The 20,259-nt window shown below is 43.5% G+C and overlaps 1 protein-coding gene across 2 annotated transcripts in view; it reads left to right on the top strand.

Moving 5' to 3' along the window:
- Positions 1–334: 334 nt before the first annotated feature.
- tcf7l1b (transcription factor 7 like 1b) overlaps positions 335–20,259 on the top strand; it is a 33,199-nt gene continuing 13,274 nt past the window's right edge. Inside the window, exons 1-4 of one of the 2 annotated variants that reach the window (XM_008282284.1) lie at positions 335–1,165; positions 1,311–1,383; positions 1,510–1,637; positions 19,634–19,717. In XM_008282284.1, the coding sequence (XP_008280506.1) occupies positions 980–1,165; positions 1,311–1,383; positions 1,510–1,637; positions 19,634–19,717 (471 nt within the window). In that variant the 5' untranslated portion in view covers positions 335–979. The remainder of the gene's footprint in view (positions 1,166–1,310; positions 1,384–1,509; positions 1,638–19,633; positions 19,718–20,259) is intronic. The other variant, XM_008282285.1, reaches the window with a different exon arrangement.

Below are 20,259 nucleotides of genomic sequence, written 5' to 3'. Positions count from 1 at the left end.
TGCGTAACGGTTCTCTTAATTAATCCTTCTTTGTTTTTTTTGTGGAGTGCCTCTTCTTTTAAAAAAAAACAACAAAACAACGCCTTCCAACGTTTAATTGCACGGTTTGTACGGTGGCTGCGGTGGCTTGAGGGTTAAGAATAGCTGATCTACATGCTGCTGAATGAAGTGTCGGTTTTCAGCGCAAACTCCTCCTCTACGGACGGGCTGCGCTTTTCTTCCACTTGAACAACCAAGTAGTTTTCAGAGCGCATTCCCCGGCAGCAATGTGGAGGGAAAGGCCGAGCACGACCAGCTGATCGTTTTATACTTTCTGTTTTTTTCTTTTTTTTTTTTTTTTAAGCATTGTGTTTTTGTTTTTTCTTGAAATAGTTAGGAACTTTGCGGAGGAAAGACAACAAACCGTCGGGTTCTGGTGGAAGCGTGTTTTTCCTCCTTTTTTTTTTTCTCGTTCTCTCAACTTGAGCCATTGTTTTCTCACACATGGATATTAGGAGATGAAATCGGACATGTTGCTTGTCGTTGAGTAACCTCTCGGGTCGCCTGGGCTGTAGTTTTTTTTTTTTTTTTCCTCCTGTGGTCTCCTGGCTCTGTAGGAGGAGAGAAAGTCCCCCCCATTCCTCAGCAGCACGAAAAAGTAGAGACACACAGGGACCACAAGTTGTCCACAAGCTGCGAAGGAGGCGAAACTTTGCCAAGTTGCTGCGCATCCGGCCACCGACGCCAAAACATTCATCGATATTTTTTTTTTCTTTCCCAGCGTCGCAACTTGTAAACTGTGGATTACTAACGCCATGGATCAGGGGATCAGAGGATGAAAAATATGAGTTTTGAACCATGAACTATTTCTTGTAGTTAGTTTCCTACTCCAGTGGCTCGTTTGGACTACACTGATCTGCTTTAAAAAAACAAAAAAAAGACTCGATTGTTCGTGCGTAATTTTTTTTTTTCGCTCTTCGATTCTATCCACTTTGCGAAAATGCCTCAGTTAAACGGAGGTGGTGGAGATGATTTGGGGGCCAACGATGAAATGATATCGTTTAAAGACGAGGGGGAACAGGAGGAAAAGATATCCGAGAATGTATCCGCGGAAAGGGATTTGGATGATGTGAAATCCTCCTTAGTGAACGAGTCGGAAAACAACAGCAGCTCGTCAGACTCGGAGGTAAGCACGCTGCAACATATTTATATTTCAGAAAAAAAAACTCTCTCCACGGTGCGCAGCATTAACGCAAATGTGATTTGATGTTGAAAGTTTCAATAGTTTCTTCCCCCTCCGTGTTTGTGTGTGTGTTCATTCTCCCTTGTAGCAAACAGAGAGGCGCCCCCAAACCAGAGCCGAATCAGAAAGTTATGAGAAAACAAGAGACTACTTCAGTGAAGGTAAAAAGAATCCAAACATTCCACGGTGTTCGTTTCTTTCAAAAAAAAATAATGTAGTAATTATGTCGCTTTTGGTGCTTTAAATGAACTCTGATCAACGACTTTTCCCCCCCTTCACGCCTGCAGCACTGAGAAGACAGCAAGATGGTGGCTTTTTTAAGAGTCCTCACTATCCTGGCTACCCGTTTCTTATGATCCCAGACCTCACCAATCCGTACCTATCCAACGGTTCACTGTCTCCCAGTGCAAGAACAGTAAGTGTCCCTGTGGATGTGTTTCGCTCTCTCTCTGCTCTCCTCTTTCTTTATTCTGTCGCACTCTGCAAGAAAAAAAAAAAAGAAAAAAAAAACTTTTGGCCGTGCGTAAAAGTTCCTTGTGCACTGCCAGACCGCCATATTCCCTCCGAGTGGCCTCTCAAGGAGTACTAACTACTTCTTTGTTCTTTTTGGGGATATAAATTTCTCCCTGCCACCCACCTCTTTGCAAAGGCCTTTGCATATGACAATTTCTCATTCTGTCAATAACATTTGGATCAAATTTATGACAACTCCTTAGCGAAAAACACACTGCAGTGCTCACAGTGGATCTTCACTGCACACTTTGTAGTGACCTTGCCTCACTAAAGCTGATTTCCTTTCACTATTATTCTCCTATAGGGGGCTTATATTTCACTGTATAGAAGCTTAAATGTACTTTAGAATTGCTAAGTATTTTAAAGAAGGCCCACTCCCATTGGATTCCTTTTTGTGTGGCATTTCTTTTAGTATGCAGGCTGCTAACTCTCATCTCAGTGTATTTTAAACCCCACCAGCTTTCTGCACACTTACTCTGTCGGAAGGTGGGGAGGGGGGGAAGAAAAAGGCTGTTCCTGAAGTCATATCCTACAGTAACAACAATGTAATACCTCACCGTGACACACTTGGGAGGCATTTCGCTGCAACGTCCATGACAGACGTTGTCCAGAGACTTTTTAGATAAGGCTGACAGTCTCGAGCGAGTGTTGTTGATGCACAGTTTGCAGTCATGCATGTACTTGTTGCATGGTGGCTTAGACCTGTTGTTTGCAAAGTTTGGTTAGGGTGCCAAAAGGGTGATTGCTGCATTGGTTTGTTTGATGCTGTTGCACATTTTATTTTTGTCCAATTTAAATGTTGCATGGCTATAAATATCACATTTTTTAAAACACTGTAAGAAGCGCTGAAACCTCTTGTTTTCGTGTCAGTTACCAACACCGCTAATGAAGACACGTGATGTTTAAAGAACTTGCGGTGACAGTGACCGGTCAATTTAACTGACAATATTTGCGATTATTCAATGCAAATTTAAATTGGGGCTGCGTAAACTTCCTTGAAATAATCCCTGCTGGAGAGCTGTGTTCCTCCGAGCTCGTCCATCCCCCAAGCCTTGTCACCCCCCTCCACCCACCACCACCACCACCACCACCAAAAAAACAAGTACTTTCGTTAAGGCCTGGCAGGCATCTGACTGAAAAGATCCCCCTACTCTCCCACCCGCCCTCCTCCCCCCCTTTTTCTGTCTCCTTTTCACTGTTCCAGGCCCATTCCCCTCGCCTCCCTGTACCTTCCATTCAATTAGAAAGGCGTTAGTTGACCATTGTTATTCTGAGCAGTCTTGATGGCTTCATTGGAGGTCTCCATTGGGGCTCATTAACTAAATGGCTACTCTCCTCACACTATGCCGATGCATGCCACCTCCTAGTTCGTCAGTCTCGTTGGTTTTCGGCCACCGGAAGATTCTTGGAAATAATGCGTCGAGGAAGAGATAAACACGCTTCGTATTTAGTGTTTTTCTTCTTAAGGACTTTTGCGTGTAGGTGTTCCTGTTGTAGTTTCACAACAAACCTATTTGTCAGAAGTAATCGACTGAAATCTACTTTGTTATCTTGCCTCTGCTTTCTGCTGTCCTACGTTTTTGGTATGAAGAACTCTCACTTCCTCGTGTTTTCGTCCAGGAAAACAAAGTTGAAAATTAAAACACCGGCTCTTGTTGCTTGAGGCAAAGTAACAAATAATTAGAGGGGATTTTAAATTCAGAGCTGTAATCCTCTATATCAGGAAAAAAAAAAAGAGAGAAGAATGGGGTCAATGGGACAGAGTGAGCTGACTGTGTCAATCATCACTGTGGCAGAAAACAAGCAGCCAGACAATGGCTGGCATACTTAGCAGTCGCCTTAAGGTCTCCATATTGCTCTGTGCTCATGGCTCAGCGTGCCTCCACTGAATGTGATTGATGAGAGCTTCGAGTTTTAAAAAAAATCCCTTTTTAGGCTTTAGTTTGGTTTGTTTACACCTGTGGATGAAGTTCAGTTCAGCCAGATTCGACTCGCTGATATTTACCGGCGGCCTGCGCGCACGTCTGGCCAACAACTTAGCTTAACTAACGAGCTCCACGGTTACATTTAACACGCATCATCATTCTGCGGAAAACGCTGATAGGCTCGACAGATAAAATATGGCCACGGGGTGACTGGATTTATGTTGCCACCTCTCTTGTCTGGAGATACAAACAATCCTGGTGCCTGCAAACACTTTGTGACATTGTGTGGCTTGGAAAGCCCTGCTGGGACTGACAGATTTGTTTTATACGCGTGGAGTGGTATGTGGTTGTAGTTGTGCTGCATGGGGCACATTAAAGTTATGTCTCTGAAACAGATTGTTATTATTAAATACCAGGCAGCGAAATCCACTATTTTTATTTCCAGGTGGAGAGTTGCAGTTTCATAACTCGCAATGTAAATATTTCTGTAACTACAGATGTATGAGAGGCATTCATTTTTTGCATTTCCTGCATGAATGTATGTACAACTCCCCCTTCTGGTCTGCCACCAAAGTACTTTTTTTGTGTAATAATAAGCTATCTGAAGCAGTATAATGCGTATCCGTACGTACAAGAGATATTGCTCAAGAGTTATCATGCAGTAATTTTACTCCACAATGTGCTACATGAAGAAGGATTTGAGTCGCGAACTTTAAGAAAAAATTTGGATGTGGCAACCCTATCATGAGCAATGAGAGACAGGCCTACATGGGATCAGCACAGAGTTCCCCTGAGGGCCAAGCATAACTGATTTAAAGCCTGCTCAGAGCTGACATTCCGCTGTAATCCACCGAGAGCTGAGGAGGAGGTTTTATGTTTGCAGAGATGTTCCACCAGACTTCTGCCTGCTGTGGGGTGCAGGGCCAGAGCGTTCTCTCTCTCTCTCTCTCTCTCTTTTTTTTTTTTCTCCTTTCCCCTACGAAGTCAACCCGACAAATCCAGCTCGTTGTTTGTCAATGCTCCGATTTTGCGTCGTTCCTGCAGACTGTAGTTGGCGGATTCTAATTGGCGAACCCGCACTCTGCCTGACGCCACCTCTCGTCAGCTTCATCAGCACTTTTGGATAACTCTGCTAGTACATCATCATCACCATCACTAAAGAGTGAAATGCCTCTTGTGTGTGAGAGGTGGCGAGTAAGCGAGAGCGAGGTTAGCCGCTCAAACATATCTTCATCAAATACGCAGTGGGACACTCAGGCTCCCCCGAGCATGATTGTTGAATAGGAAAATGGTTTGAGATCGAGATATGAATGGGGAGCTTGTATAAGTCTGAACATGTCAGTGGCTACGAATCGCATGCCTCTCTGACTTCTTTTTTTTTTTTTTCCTTTTTTTTCCCCATTCTTTCTGCTGCTTTTGGTGCTTAAAAAATGTGCAGACAAAGAAAAGTCAACACAGACATTGTCCCGCTGAATAAAAGGGCCTCTCCCTGCATAAGCAAAGCCTGTTTGTGTGGAGGTGTCTTTTCATCAGGTGGCTCACTTGGCATTTTGCTCACCTTGCTGCATGTATGTGTGTGTGTGTGTGTACGAATGAGCAAACATGCAACCATGCGTGCTGCACGTTTGTCTGTGCGAAGTCTGTGAGCGTCGGTGGGTCGAGTGGTGGAGGAGGGGGTGAGGGAGAGGAGGAGGAGGAGGGGGTGGCGTTCAGGTGAGGCTGTGTGGATATTTTGCAACAGAGGGAACAGTGTATGGCGCTCACATTCTGACAACCCTCAGTGTTGTATTCCTGAACGTTGGCGCGCAAATATTTTTTCAGCCAAGCACTGTGTCAACAGAGCTAACATATTTTGACTGGGTTTATAGTTTTTAAAAGATTTTTCCTTCAAAGGCAAACACATCTACATCAATTTGGTGGCACTGTTCAATTAGAAACAGATTGCCAGCGACCGCAGAAATGCCATCGCTGGCTGAGAGACTCTTGCGCGGAGTGATTAATTTGGATAAAGAACTCCGAGGAAATTCAATTAAAATTGGCAAAAAATAAAAAAAATCGCTTTAAAAAGTTCAATTAATCATAATTTGGTTTTTTAAAATTGAATTTGATTACAGCTTAAATTGCATCAACTGTGTCTCTCTGCAGTTACTTTTATATTGCACAGGGGTAATCAAGGTCAGGTCTAATTAGTGCAACACAACCCAAACCAGTTTAGAGTGGTGATTATATCACCCTTAATATGTTACAAATGCTCCACTTTTACATGCATTTAAAGGGATAAACTACTCACAAACAAAAGACAAACAACGCATCCGATGTCATAAATTTTTAGTGGCTGCAGCGGCGTCACATACGACCTTTCGTTTTTTGGGAGGTTTTATGGGATCATAAATCTGGCATTTGCATTTTTCTTTTCAGACCCATGGATGCTCATGCTCGCTTCCTAACATCACTCGCATAGAACTCTGTGAAATGGTGTCAGTCCTGGTCTGTATCCTTCCCTCTCTGGTCTCTGTGGAAAGCATGAGCTGGCGTCAATTCCTCCCGCTACCCCATAGCCTGCTAGTTCTCTACCTAACCCACCCACTCGCCCGCCAGACATTAGAAATTCTGTTTATAGCGCTCTCTGGCTTCTCGAGCGCGAGGCCCATCAGGAGCATCTCAGCACCCTTTGAGGGAAGGATAACCAACATCTCCCCTCTCCAGCCGCAGACTCCCCATGTTCAGTGACATCAATGAATCCCTTTGATGTGCCAAGATGAATATGTGTGCAAATGCTTTTTTTCTTTCTTTTTTATCAATTTATGTGTTTTTCTCATTTGCTATGTTTGGCCACAGCTACTGCGCGGTTCGCTACATTGCTTTTCCTTGTAAAAAAAAATTTGGATGAAATTGCGTTCGAGACATTTGGCCAGAGGTGTACATCTCCAACACACCTGAGTTCACTCCAAAGTGTCGGATTTTCCGGCGCCGAAACACGCTTTGAGACGTGTTATTGACCGTTCGCGTTCGGCAACTTTGCCACGAAAATATTCCTTTTGTAGAGTTAAATATTAAGGTGTTTTCAATAAACAGCAAATCTGCAGCCGCTCATAGAGGAAAACTGCTGATCATGCCTGCACATGTCCTGACTCAACTTTTGAACAATTGCAATCCTCAGTGGGTGATCTCTGCAGGATTTGGCTCTTCTGACACTCAGAAGATAGTTGAAGTTGAAGGAAAACCAAAGCTTGCAATCACTTTTTGGCTCAGCAGCTGCAAATTATAAAAAAAAGAAATTAAAAGTTTTTGCGGAGAATTAAAAGCTCTGGGAGATGGAGGAGTGGGAGGTAGAGACGTGTATCATGTGTTTTGTGAATACCAGCTTAGTCATGTCTGTTCTGAGGTATTAACCTGGAGTCCTGGTGCAAAAAAAGGCGGGGGGAAGGGAGGTGGGCCTCTGGATATGTCAGGGGCAGAGTCACACTTGAGCTGACCACACATCTCAAACTGCTTTTGTCAGCACTAATAGCCTAAATAACTCATCCACTCAAGATTTCTTAAACCCAAACATGACACACCTTCTTTTCTCTTTTTTTGTGTGTGTGTGTGTCACAAGTTAAATATATTTTGCCTCACAGACTGTTAGTCAGACTAATTAAAATCTTTCAAGACATGCCTAGAACTCATAATTGTTATTTTTATGATCCAGTTAGTTGGGTTAGTGACTAATTATTTAACCGTTAGGGTTATAAAATGTCAAAGCGCATTAAAAAAACAAAGGCACAAAGTGACATATTTGCCTATTTTGTGCGATCAGCAGTCCAAAGCTTAAAGATATGGAGGTTACAGTCAAATTTGACAAAAGAAATCAGCAAATTCTCATTCACACATACATCTCATACACACACAAACTTTTTTTTTTTGATAAACTTATCAATCCCTTGACAAGTATGAGCTTCACTTTAGTCAAGCTCTTAGATAATCTTGAAAATTGTCCTTCCTTGTAGCCACACTTGTGTCTAAGTGGTAGGCGGGGGTGGGGGGAGGTGGGGTGACAGCAAACTGCCTATTGGACTGTCCCATATAAGTGTATGTGGCCCGTTCATACCCATAACCACTACTGTTTAGCTCACATAAAGAAATGTTTTCCCTCTATAATTGTACCTTAAACGCTTCGCTCCATGCTAATAAAACGTGATTGTACAGCAGGAAGAGAAAGAAAACGCTCTAAACAGGGTTTCATCAGTCTGGTATTCTAAGCAGCTGTTTTCAGTTTAAGCACTGCAGGCAGCAGGAGAGAGAGAGAGAGAGGGAGAGAGAGAGAGAGAGAGAGCAGGCAGGAGGAGAGATTGTTGATGAGATGTGGTGGTGGGAGCATAAACTGGGGCAGATACGGGTGCTGCTATTCCTTTCGCCTGTTATCCCGAGGTGGGCCGGCTTCCAGACCTTGAGGCACTCACTTATCTGGGGGGATTCTGTCTCCCACAGAGCACAGCTTCTCCTCCGTAGACCACAATGCCCGGCCGTTCCCCTTACAGTCGCAGCCCAATCAACAAACAGCAGGAGGATATCAGATCACGCACATGTAGCATCAGTACGACTAAGATTTACATCAGGCCTCGCTCCGGTTCACATGCAGGGCAGAGAAGTGCTCCGTGGGCCTGTTAAAGGCCATGTCGTACAGTATGTGTGTCGTATCAGTGTGGTTGTAGTGGTCATACTAAATTAAGAAGTGGATGGATATCCTTCCAGGATGAGGTTAGTTGACAGCGAGCGGAGCAGCTGTTCTTCTTGTTGAAGTTATAAATCAGCGTTGCTGCTTCCCACCGAGTTCGTCCCTGTAATGGCGGAGCAGGTTCGGACTGCCGGGGCGGCTCGGATCCCCTGACGGACACATGTCACGTCAACGCACCGCAACCTGCGTCAACGCGCGACCTACTGTACACAGACATTGTAAGGTATGAAGTCAGAGTGAAAGGTCGATTACCATAGCTTTAACTTACACCTATGAAGCAAATGTATCTCTTTCTCGGTTTCGTATTTTAAGTTGCACCATAGATATTTCTGTCACTTCATAATATTAAAAAAATAAAAAACTCACGTATACCGTAGATTTATAGCTGTGACTAATAAGTAGCTGATGAGAGTGACGCGCCATCTGCAATCTGAATTTAGCTCTGACTCTAAAAACAAGTAGTGTATGTAATGGATCGTATGTTTGACTTCATAAATCTTACAGCGAGCCTCGGGGAATTTAAAATGCATTTATTAAAGTAGGACACATGTTACTCTGTGGCTACGTTTACAAAGTCGCTCTTGACTATGAAGGAAAAAGATAAGCCTCAAAGCAGTTAAAATAAAAGTTTGTAAGGTTGTTGCTGCATCTGCATCGCATGACTGTTTGTCTGAGAGGTGGTATTGATCTTATTTAGTGCGTTATTGTAAAAGGTCAGTGTGTTTTCTCAGTAGTGTTGTACAAGAAGTTCACATTTTCATATCACATTCTATAAGATGCATGTTTTCTAACATTATTTGTTAAATAACTAATGAATTCTTCATGAAGTGTGTGTTGTTTTAGGTTGAGTTTAGGCAGAGTTATTTGAAGTAGGATAGAGTTCAGGTCCTGGTTTGAGAAGTTTTACATAAGTGACTAATGTAGACAAACAGCCCAGATGAGTGACTATAAACTGTAATAATTTGGTTAATATCACACACAAACAATTTTCCCACGAGATCTGGCGGCTTGTCCTAATATTGATAACAACTTCACCTCTGGGTGCCCCCTTCTTCCCCCAGTTACCCTCATAAACCAATTGTACTTGTTAAGAAGTCACAATGTTCTGCGGAGCATCAAATTCGATTAAAGCCGAGCGAAGGCACCGAGTCATCGAAAATGTGTAGCCTCCTTATCCGACAGCAGGATTTTGTTTTTTTTTTTTGGATCCCGTCAGAATAAACAGCAGCGGCAGCAGGAACTTCTGATGGGACGAGGGCTCCTCATCAGCTACAGGATATCGCTCCTTCCTGACCGTATCTGCTCAATTTAAAATGATGAGGTAATGCTGTTGATTAGTTATGAGCAAGGGCCGTGATTGAGGGTCTTGTGCTCGGCAGACATAAGACACTCTTCAGCCATGGCGGGATTCCCCTTGTGCGTCTGCCCTCATATAATCGGCATGATTAGGTTTCTTTGTTCTGAGATTTCATCATGTGATAGACTCAGGTTGGCCTGTTGGTACGACTTGTTTTGAGAAATCGAGGGCAGGAAATCTTGTACGGGACGGCAATGATGGACGGGGCAGGGTCAGATGGCAGCTCAACACCTCCGCTGATATAATCCCCGCTTCCATTTACATGGCTGGACGGCAAATCCCGACAAATGTGACCGACTTATTTGCTTCAAATTTAGAGTAGCTACATTAGGAGGAAAAAAAAAAAAAAGATCTAATCAAGCCTATATGACATGGAGTAGGCCAAGGAGCCCTTTTGTTTGATTTGTACATGGGTTGGAGGGGCTGGCTATTGGAAATCCCTGAAGCAGGCTTTAGGGGCAGGTCTGATTCTCGTGTGAAATGGGAAGGCTCTATAGCTCTCGGCTGACTTGACTGGGGCTGTATGGGTGTGTTGGCAGGGGGAGCGCCGGTCATGAATAGGGTCTTTGACTACCTCAGACTTGCCCTGAAAGGCAGGACAAAGACCCTAGGGCAACGGCTTAGAGCCTCACAGCTGAGCTACAGAATGCTTGGCCCAGTCTTCCTCCCTCCTTGCCTGATTTAAATACTACAGTGGCTTTCAGCATTCTGGCGATGGAGGCTCGCATTCACCGCAGCACATTTACCATCAACTTTTCTCTCTGTTTTTGTTTACAGTATACTAATGCCAGACTTGTTTACGTAATCCATTGTATAGAATCCATCTGAGGTGCTGGTGAACATGCATCAGTGACTCTCTGTAGGCCGCCTCAAGATAGACCCATGTTGTTCGTATTAAGCAGAATTTATTTTGCTACACACTAACTGCTGGCATATGTGTGTACCACTGCTAATCACAGCTCTAACCAGAGCTGTTAATTATGGAGCTTTTTTTTTTGCCTCTCTTCTTGCAAGATGGAGATATTGGCAAGTGAAGGGAGATGAAACTTGGTGCACACGTCTAATTGCTTGATTATTTTTGACAGATCTGTGTGACTCTTCGGCTTTCGAAATTTTTTGCAGGGGGAGAAATAAATAGCCATAAATCTTTTCTGCAGAGTTAATGGGGTTATTTGAGTCCTGTCCAGACACTCTCTCCCCACAGAGTGTCTAGTTTCAGATGTCACTCAGAGCTTTGTTTGCCCCCCTGGGTGAAGGGTTAGAGGTCAAGGTTCAGGGCCAGTTGGCTGAGTGGCCACAAAAGCCCAGGCTTCCCCTCAGCACATCCGATCTCCTCTTCCACACCCTGCAGCCACAATGCAGGGATCAGTTTGCAACATTTGTCTCTTCTTATTATAACCTAAAATTATTTTTGACTTATCTCAAGAGCGTAATTATAAGGGTAAACTTCACAGTTTCGCAGTGAGCTCATAAAAACTGGCTCCACTTCGGGCTCGAAACTTTAAATTGTTGCTCAGTGGAAACTTGCGTAATTATTCAGTTACAGCTCTCTGCTCTTGCTGTCCAGCTACTGTGTCGGTCCATTATCACCAGAAAACATCCTTTAATTGGCTTTATTTGCGTAACTTCAGAATACACGTCGCTAACATTTCTGTTGAGACCTTCTCTTCTGTCGACGCTCCAGAATTGCACCTCAGCAAAAAGAAAAAACTTCTCGCTTTCTTTGTTCAAAACACCTCGAAACTTTCGGCCCCCACCCACAATCTCAACTTTTCTCCCTGCCCCACCACCACCACCCAAACATGTCCTCCAGCCAGGTTTATTATGCCGTTTCACGCAGACCAAAATTGCAGCTGCATGGAGAACAATCTGGAGCACATTAGCTCAGGCGCTGTGATTTATAAATTGTTTCTCAGGCCATAAATCCCTGCTGTAATTGTGCACAAGCACCCCTCTCTTTCTCCAGTCTCCCCCCTCCTCTCTCTCCCTCTCTCTCTCTCTCTCTCTCCCTCTCTGAGCAGCTTACAGTCCTTGGGTTAACATTTAATTGTTTGCAGAAGTGTGCAGTTTGGATTGAGGAGAAGTTTGTTGCATTGTGGCACAGGATTTGGGCTCGCAGAAACAGCTCTTTATGAAAGATAAACTTTCCTACTTTTTAAACATTTTTTTGATAACGCTGTTTGTTAAAAAATCTTCTCCGTCGCGTGGTGTGAGCTAAACTTTCAAACTGGGATGTGAGCATTTTGTCTCCAGCTCCATGTTCCTGTGGTTCATGCTCTGCATTCCTGAATACTGTGTAATTGTAAGGGGCCTCTCCTAAACTCTGTCCCTGGGAATCTGATATTTACCGCAGCCCCTGATCGTAATCACCTTGCCACTCTCATTAGATTGTATTGAAACTGAAAGATAGCAGCAGCTGTATATATTGTTTTAAACGTCCAACCTGGAGGTCTCAGTGGTCTGGTTAATGTCATGAAGACATTTTTTAAAACTGTAACAGCCTATATAAGTCAATGTTAGTTCCCCTAAAACATACTTCTTTTTTTTCCTCCAGTTGAGTAAAACTTAATTTATTCAACACTCACATAGCAAAAATATAGATTTTCAAGCAACTGGTGGTCCCGAGCTCGTGTTCCTTCTTCATTGTTTTGCTTTCAAGAGACCTGATGAACCTCGAAGAGGTAGAGGACCTCATGACCCAACCTCATCCCGCCTTGTGATTTCTCTATAGGCTTTTCCTCCCACCCCGAAGACACATGTTTTGTCTGAAAAATTTATTCTTTACAAAGTTTCAAACATGTAAGGAGAGCCCTACATGTGAATTGATTTTATAGCCGGGCCTATCACTAAATCATGCTTTAACACTCAATATCGGTGCGCGCAGCAGGATGAAAATGAAGCCTCTAGATTGCAAGGAAATGACTTTTACGAATGTTTCAGGTATAAAAATGTGCTGGCAACCTTCCAGACCTCCCTGCAGTCCGCTGACAATACGCATAACTAATCCTGGGGAATGTCATGGTGATTTTGTGCTGTGTCACACATTGGGGAGATTTGAAACTACATTTCCAAATACTTTTTTAATTCAGTTTAATCGGGTATAAGATACTGCATATTATTCGGCAAATTAGTTTATCTTCAATCCCTGGCATAATTGAGTTTTTTTTTTTTTGTCTGATACAACTCGCGAGAGTTTTTAGCTTCTAATCCATACGATTAAACGGAATCCTTGCTCAAATATCTCCCTAAATGCTGCTGAAACTGTTTGTAAATTTGGTGGATTTCACTTTTAACAGTCCCCCCTCTGTGTCCCTGAAACATACTGAAACATACCTGTGGCATTTGAATGTGTGTGTGCTCGAGCAGGACGGAGCTGGAGGAGACAGAGAGCGGAGTGAGTGGGGTTAGCAGTGGGGTGATAGGGATGTCAGGTAGTAAAAACTGAGATGAGGCAGGGCCCAGAAGTCTGCGGGGCCTGGAGATTTGCGCCTTTGCACTCGGAGAGCAAACACAGGAGGCATCTGCAGGCAGCTGTGTGTGTGTGTGTGTGTGAGGGGGTGGTGGGGGGTTGCTGCTGCTGCTGCTGCTCAGGACAGGGGGTTGGGGGAGTGGAGCTGGGTGGTGGTGTTGGGTGGTGGTGAAGAGACAGAGGGGAGGGGGGTGGACTCGCAGAGTGAACACAATCAGCCCTCTGTTTTCATAAGACTTGTGGTATGTGAGAGCAGAAACAAATGTGTTTAATTTAGGCTCTTTTTTTTTTTTCTCTCCCTCTTGCCTTCTCCACTACACCCACTTATGCCCACCTCAGTTTTTCAAAACTGACTCTTTTTTTTTTTTCCCTTCAAGATGCTTCATTGCCTCTCTGGCCTCTGTCTGCTTCTCTTAGGAAGTTTAAAAAAAGAGCGTCGGAAAGCTAAAAAAAAAAAAAGAGAGAGAGAGAGAGCGAGAGAGAAACAATCACTCACTGTGCCCCTTCAGAAAAAAAAAAGACACGCTTTTAGCAGATGTACTCAAATTTACTCTCGGAGGGTGGGGGTAAATATTTATCTGCAACTTATGGAAGAAAAAAAAAAGAAGAGAAAAAGAATGTTATTTTTATGTTTTGCGCCGTGCGTTCGGAGTGATTACCGCGCTGTGGTATTTGCCCTCTTCGACGTGAGGGGTGCATGCTGGACTTATTATTGCCTCCTAAATGCCTTGGCAAGAAAACGCCGTATTATATTGGTAACCCATGCTGTCTCCAGTCAATTTGTGTTTGGTCATAAATGAAAAATTCAGGTCTCACTTGTGTGTCATTGGCGTAGACTCGACACACACACACTCCTAGACTTACGCACACATTTGATTTCTTAGTGGAGCTTTACTGTAAACATCCAGCCAAGTGCTGGTAACCACCTCGTGTTCTGGAGTTAATTATACGGACGTTTACAGCTGTGAATTTCAATGAAACGAGGCTACTCCCCAAACAATAAAAAGTTGTGTTCCTGCGTGAGGGAGCAAACAATGCCACGGGACATGGAAGAGGACGATATCTTTGACATTTGAGGTGTAGCCCGTCTTGACACCAGATCACACTGACATTAAGGAAAAGCAGTTTGTGACAATTGAAAGCAGATCTCCCAGGTACGGGAAACCACATAACTGACTGCACATAATTGACTTGAATAGCTTCGCACCCTACTCTCTGTCTTTATGAGATGGCCTCGCTCTTACCAGATGCATAATTATTTTCTCCTGCGTCTAATTACACAGTGAGTTTTATGTGACTTGCTGTTGTGCTGTGTAACAAAATTACTCACTTATTCCTAACTGTAACCTCACTTTCCTTAAAGCGCTCTGATTAAAAGTACCTGAAAGCCAAAGAGACGGACTAAGAAGCTTCATTTAGGCGCTCGTGTTTGCTCCATGGTAACACTCTCGATGCAGGAAGCAATAACTCGGTTCGGTGTCATGCCAAAGGAAGAAAAGAAAATAACCTCTGAAACAAATAATTGCTTGAGTTGCAAAAATGCAAACTGCTGCTGAAGTCGCAGCTCACTCACTCGCTGGGGATAGAATGCTAAAGAAGCTTTTTAGGAGGGTTTGTGTTGGCCTTGTGTTCTGTTAATGCTGTTTTATTACTGAAACAGCAGTAAATTCACTCCAAGGACTTTTCAAATAAACCCGATTCACTGGCCAGCTTGGCCTTGTGCAGAATATGCATGAAGAAGTCGTATGACACTATCGCTCATTGAGGATTTTAAAGTTGAATGTTGGAAATCTATCAACACAACAATTATGTAGTTTTTATGATTTTGGAATAACAGATTACTAGACTACTGTATCTCCTCCACAATGGGCTCCCGAGGTTCTCCGTGTGCTTCATGTAGATGGAGATGGAGCTGCAGGCAGCATGTGCAACCATCTTGGAAATCTTGGAAAAACCTTGACGCTGTGTTGTTAGGGCCTCCCCTGCGCTGCCTCCCCTCTTCACTCCCCTCTCTCCCTCTTTGCACTAATAGTTCTTTTGTGTACAAGAGCATGTTAAGAGGCCAATGAGCCTGGCCTTAATAGGCCACGTCACCATAGAAACCACAGCACTCTGGATGTCTGACCTTTGACCCAGTTTTTCTACCGGCTGTGAATAAGAGTGCAGGACGACCAACCAGGTCACAATAGAAGCCCGGCAAACTGAGGGAGTGCCCCTGTCATAGTCACTTAACTTCATTCCTCTGCGGGCTAATGGACACTTCAAATGTGCTGGCCATTAGCACGACGCTGTTTCCACTGCAGCATCATGGACAACGCAGGTCTGAGATAATGCAAACGAGAGATGAAGGTTTAAATGTAATTGGAGTGAATGAGCTGAGAAAAGGGGAAAAAGTAGTAATAATTTTTTAACAGGTACCTGACTTTTAAACCTCGTCTTAATTTAGTCAGAAGCTCATCTGCACTTATAAAATGTCAAAAATGAAAATCCGTGCAGTGATGTTGGATGAAGACGGCTGATATCTCTAATTATTTACACTTGTTGGAATATTTTAGTTGATTCTTTCTCTTTGGATCTTCCTTTAAGACTTCCCTCTTAGCTATACCTCAAAGTGAACTGAATATAATAGATTCCTAATAACTTGCAGCAGCCCAGTTGTACATTGCGAGTCTGACCAGCTGAGCTGCTTGTCATTTCCCCATCAATTAAACGCTAATTAGCACAATGACTGCTGAGGTTTGCTTAAGAATTGTCAATGTAATTGCCGCTAATGTTGGCAAACAATGAGGCTTAATGCAAACTCCGAGACGAGGCGGGGGCTACTTATCGCGCTGCCTTTGTCCTGTAAGCTTTTAATTGTGTTTCATGCATAGATCAGGTTGAGGTGTCAAAGGCCCCGCATGAGCAGGTGATATCATCTGAGCAAACCGGGGAGGGACTGTTGTGTAGGGGGCCTGACAGGGTTATTGTCTGAAGTTGCTGTTCATGTGGGCTGGGGACGGTAATTAACACCTCAGCCAAACAGCAAGCTGTGTGGCCCATTTGTTTTCTGTTGGGGGGTAAAAGAAAACAATGGGGAGGGGTTCTCCACACAGTGGGTGATTGACATTATCTGCTGGGGCGATCCGCGGAGGCATTCCTGCTGCTCTGCTATTCACCACAAGTTGGGCGAAGCCATTTCACAAGCAGTAGGCCTCGTCTGAGCCGCCGCTTTATGCATATTCACTCCTTTATTTGTTGTTTGTCTGATTGTTTGGTTGATTGAGTTAATCCAATTGGGCATGTCATGCAATAACGTGTAATCAGTTTAAGATAACAATGTCCTCTTTTTCCAAAGTCAAATTCGAATGATGTCATTTCAAACATCACTTTTGACTTTACTTTTTTGTCAGATTGAGAGTCGATACGACTTCTCGGTGCAGCCTTTAAGTCGACAGATAGTTGCTCGCAAAGTTTGGATTTTTTTCTGTCGCTTTGGCACAGTGTCTGACTTAGTTTGACAGCAAATGTCCAGACATCTGTCTCTTCTCCGTGCTCTGATGTTGGCCTGCAGTATGGCAGCACACACTTCAGAGATGACAAAGACTCTTGGCTGTGTTTTCCTCTGCTCTGTGAGAGCAATGTAACAATTAGAACCCAGCTCTGGCAGGCCACATGCCCCAGAGCATATGTTGTATTCTCTCTGTTCAAAAAACCAAAGGGCTCCAGTGTAGCTTTTTGGAAAAATTCAGTGGCAGCACTGCCACCTTTGTCGCATCTGGGTCCTGTAAAAGTAGCACATTCTACTGATGTCTATTCTGAGTGTTGGAGGCAGCAGGGAAGGCTGGAAGACAATTAGAGAGCTACGAAAATGGATCAGCTAAACTTCGCTTTAGTTACACATTTCTTTCAGTACTCTGTCCGAGTGTATTTACCAGAGCTTCCAGCTCCCAGGCGGAAACAGGCATTGCTATGAGCCCCGACCATATGTCTGTATTTGTTTCTAATAAAATAAGGGCACGTTTAAAGCATTACTAACTGTCTTGCAGTTAAATTCTTATTAGTTTGTCTCTTGTTTCAATCTTTTACAAACATGTAATATCACTTAAGCCGTGGCCTAACTTTACGAATCATTTCACATGTTGGCTGCTATTCCACAGTCTTAACTTTTCCCTGACACCTAGCTTGTGTTTTTTTTTCTTTTTTTTCTCACTGTAACACTGAGAAAGTTTTTGCTGAGCAGCACGGTCCACAATTCCTTTTCCTTTTGTTTCCTGAAACAACTCATAGACCCAAACACCCTCCCTCTTTCTCCCTCTCATGTGCTAGTGAGTGGTGTGTTGCTCGAGTCTGGACTGGAGCTAATGTGACAGTGTGCGGCTGGCATTACCTGGCTGGATGTTTCACAGAGTGTGTGAACAGTTGCTACATAGGGCACACTGGCAATTAAAAGAAAAGTAGGTGCTCAGAAAAAAGTGCCTGGGGGCATGTTCCTCGGTCCTGGCAGAAGCTGTCAAATAAGGGATGGATTGGGTGGGAGAACCGGGGTGGGCACGGCCGGGCTAGACCAAACGCTCACAATAGTGCTTGTTTCATTTGTGGAAGGACTCATGATTGACATAGATTAGACAGAGAAAACTGCATTGTTTTGGATTTTCTCTCCAGAGAGTAGCATTCATTAGGCACCATGCACACAGCAGAGTAAAGTTTCAATAGGGAGCTAGCAGCCTCTAAAAGCAACTGCCTCCTGACAGTTGTATGGACTTGGGCCCATTAGTTGGAACCTACGATTCAGCCTTGAGCAGTATAGTGAAAATGAAGAGGGCTGATGTCAACTCCAAGAATTCCCCCCCTTTTCGAAGGGAAAAAGGGTCCCCTTCCCCCTGCCTCGGTGCTCTGTTGGACCCCAGCTGTCAGGAAACAATACCCTCTGCCTGCTCCGACAAACTCATTCCTGAAAATGTTTTTTTTTTTCTCCCTCGTCTCCCTTTCTCCCCCCCCCCTCTCTCCTGCTATATAATGTCTTTTCCATTTTTAACCCACAGCCATCCAAGCTTCCTTCCTCCTTACAAACCCTGAGTGATGAATGAAGTTTTAAAAATCAAAACCTGAATGCATGACTCCTCCAGTTTGCTTGTTTGTCATCATTTATCCTGCACCAACTTCTGAAAAGTAGACAAAGCTCTGCATATATTCTTTAGCCGGACTTGTCTGTCATTTTTTTTAAACGTGTCAGATACTCTTTATTGTCTCCTCCATTCACCAGATGTTTGCGGTGGGTAGACGTCAAACGTGTTTGTGCGTAGGAATTCGCAAGTGCAATGCTATGTCAATAACAACGATAGTGCACAAAGCAGGGTGATAACAGTGGATGCTTGTTAAAATTGTGCAATTCCCCTCTGACAGAATTTATAACTGGTAATAAACTTTTGTGCCCAAAAGGCAACTTAAGTAATGATGTGCAATATCTTCACTCGTCTGCACAACATGGGCCTGGATGAGCAAAACATTACCTATAATATAAAACCCTTTTAATTGATTTGAAATTGTACCAGGGAGAAAATCCACATGCATGACAAGCTGCTGTATCCGGTATTTAAACTGATTCACAAACCAGATGGTTGAGCTGTGGTTTTGGAGCTCTGGCTTCATGCTATCTCCATTGCTGGAGGACAAAGAAGAAAAAAAAAAGGAGCAAAAAAAAAAAAAAAAAGAAAATGGTCAGCTTGTTGTATCGAGCAGTAAATCACACCAAACCCTCTCCTCTGGTACACGGCTCTGACTCGATGGCACCGCAGCAAAAGGGACTGGCAGCGGTAATGATTAGACAAACAGTGTTGGAAATGTTTGCGATGTACAACAAAAAAAAAAAAAGAAGGCAAAGAGAACACGCAGTCCTTTATAATAACTTTGATACGCGTGAGAAAAATAGCGATACCGAACGGAGGAGGGGCTACGTTTGGGTCAAAAGGCCAAACGAATTGAAGCGGATAGTCAGCGAGCTTCACGTCTGCAGCTCAGCCTGATCTGTGGACGGGGCTTCCTTCCAGCTGTCTCTTCCCACCCGCTCAGCGATGGGCGCCCACAGCTGGCCTCTTGTTTTTCCTTGACAAACGGCAATTTCACAGTCCTCCACCAGTCCGTTGTGTTCACATCACTCTTCCTACTCTCCCCTGTGCCAGAACACACTGTCTGACTCCAGCAGCAACGTGGGTCTTGTACAGGTGTTTGCTGGAGCTGGTTTGACACCATCCGTACCGCTTTTGCACGCTCTAGTAAAAAGATGGCTCGCCTACTCTCATATTGGAGTGATTTTTTTTTTTTTTTGCACATTAGACTCTTAGATTTTGAAATGCATTTTGTTAAAGCCCTGTACATTTGATGATTTTATCTCTGCTCGTGTGTTTTGGTTTGCATGTGTGTAACTCGGCTCCTTTTCTCTCGCCCACAGTACCTGCAGATGAAATGGCCTCTTTTGGACGTTCCCGGATCTGCAGGCCTTAAAGACTCTCGGTCTCCAACACCAGGGCATTTAGTGAGTACAAAACAAAGCATTTGATTATGACAATGTCAAACCAGAGAGCTATGACAATCCTCCTAACGCTGTGTTTGAAAGGTGTTTTCTTTTCAAATGTGCACATTTAGTAAAGTGAGAAACTTTAAAAACAGAAAGAATTGTCACTTTTTTCAGCTTTCTGAACTTGAACTACTCATCTTTGATGTGCCGTTTTATCTGAAATCTTGACCAAATCTCAGCTTACGATTGTGATATTTCATCAATTACTTGATTCTAGATGGCTCAATTACTATTTGCCAAAAATAAATAATTTACACTAAAGAGATTCTGTACAAAAAAACAAAAATTTTACACTTCTTTATGCAATCATACAACCTTGACTTACTCAGCTACAACTAAGTTAAGGGATTTCTCAGTTGAACTGCAGGCTGTGTTTATAAAAATAGGAGGCAACTATGGAAACTAGTTAAAATGTAATTAACAAAATATGTATAGTATGTACAGTCAGCATTTTTTCCCTCCACTATTAGATACAGCTGTGGGCACTTGGACTGATTTCA

Source organism: Stegastes partitus, unplaced genomic scaffold, assembly GCF_000690725.1.
Source record: "Stegastes partitus isolate 25-593 unplaced genomic scaffold, Stegastes_partitus-1.0.2 Scaffold266, whole genome shotgun sequence".
NCBI lineage: Eukaryota > Metazoa > Chordata > Actinopteri > Pomacentridae > Stegastes > Stegastes partitus.
Note: the sequence above shows the minus strand (reverse complement) of the source record. Positions and strands in the feature narration are given on the sequence as shown.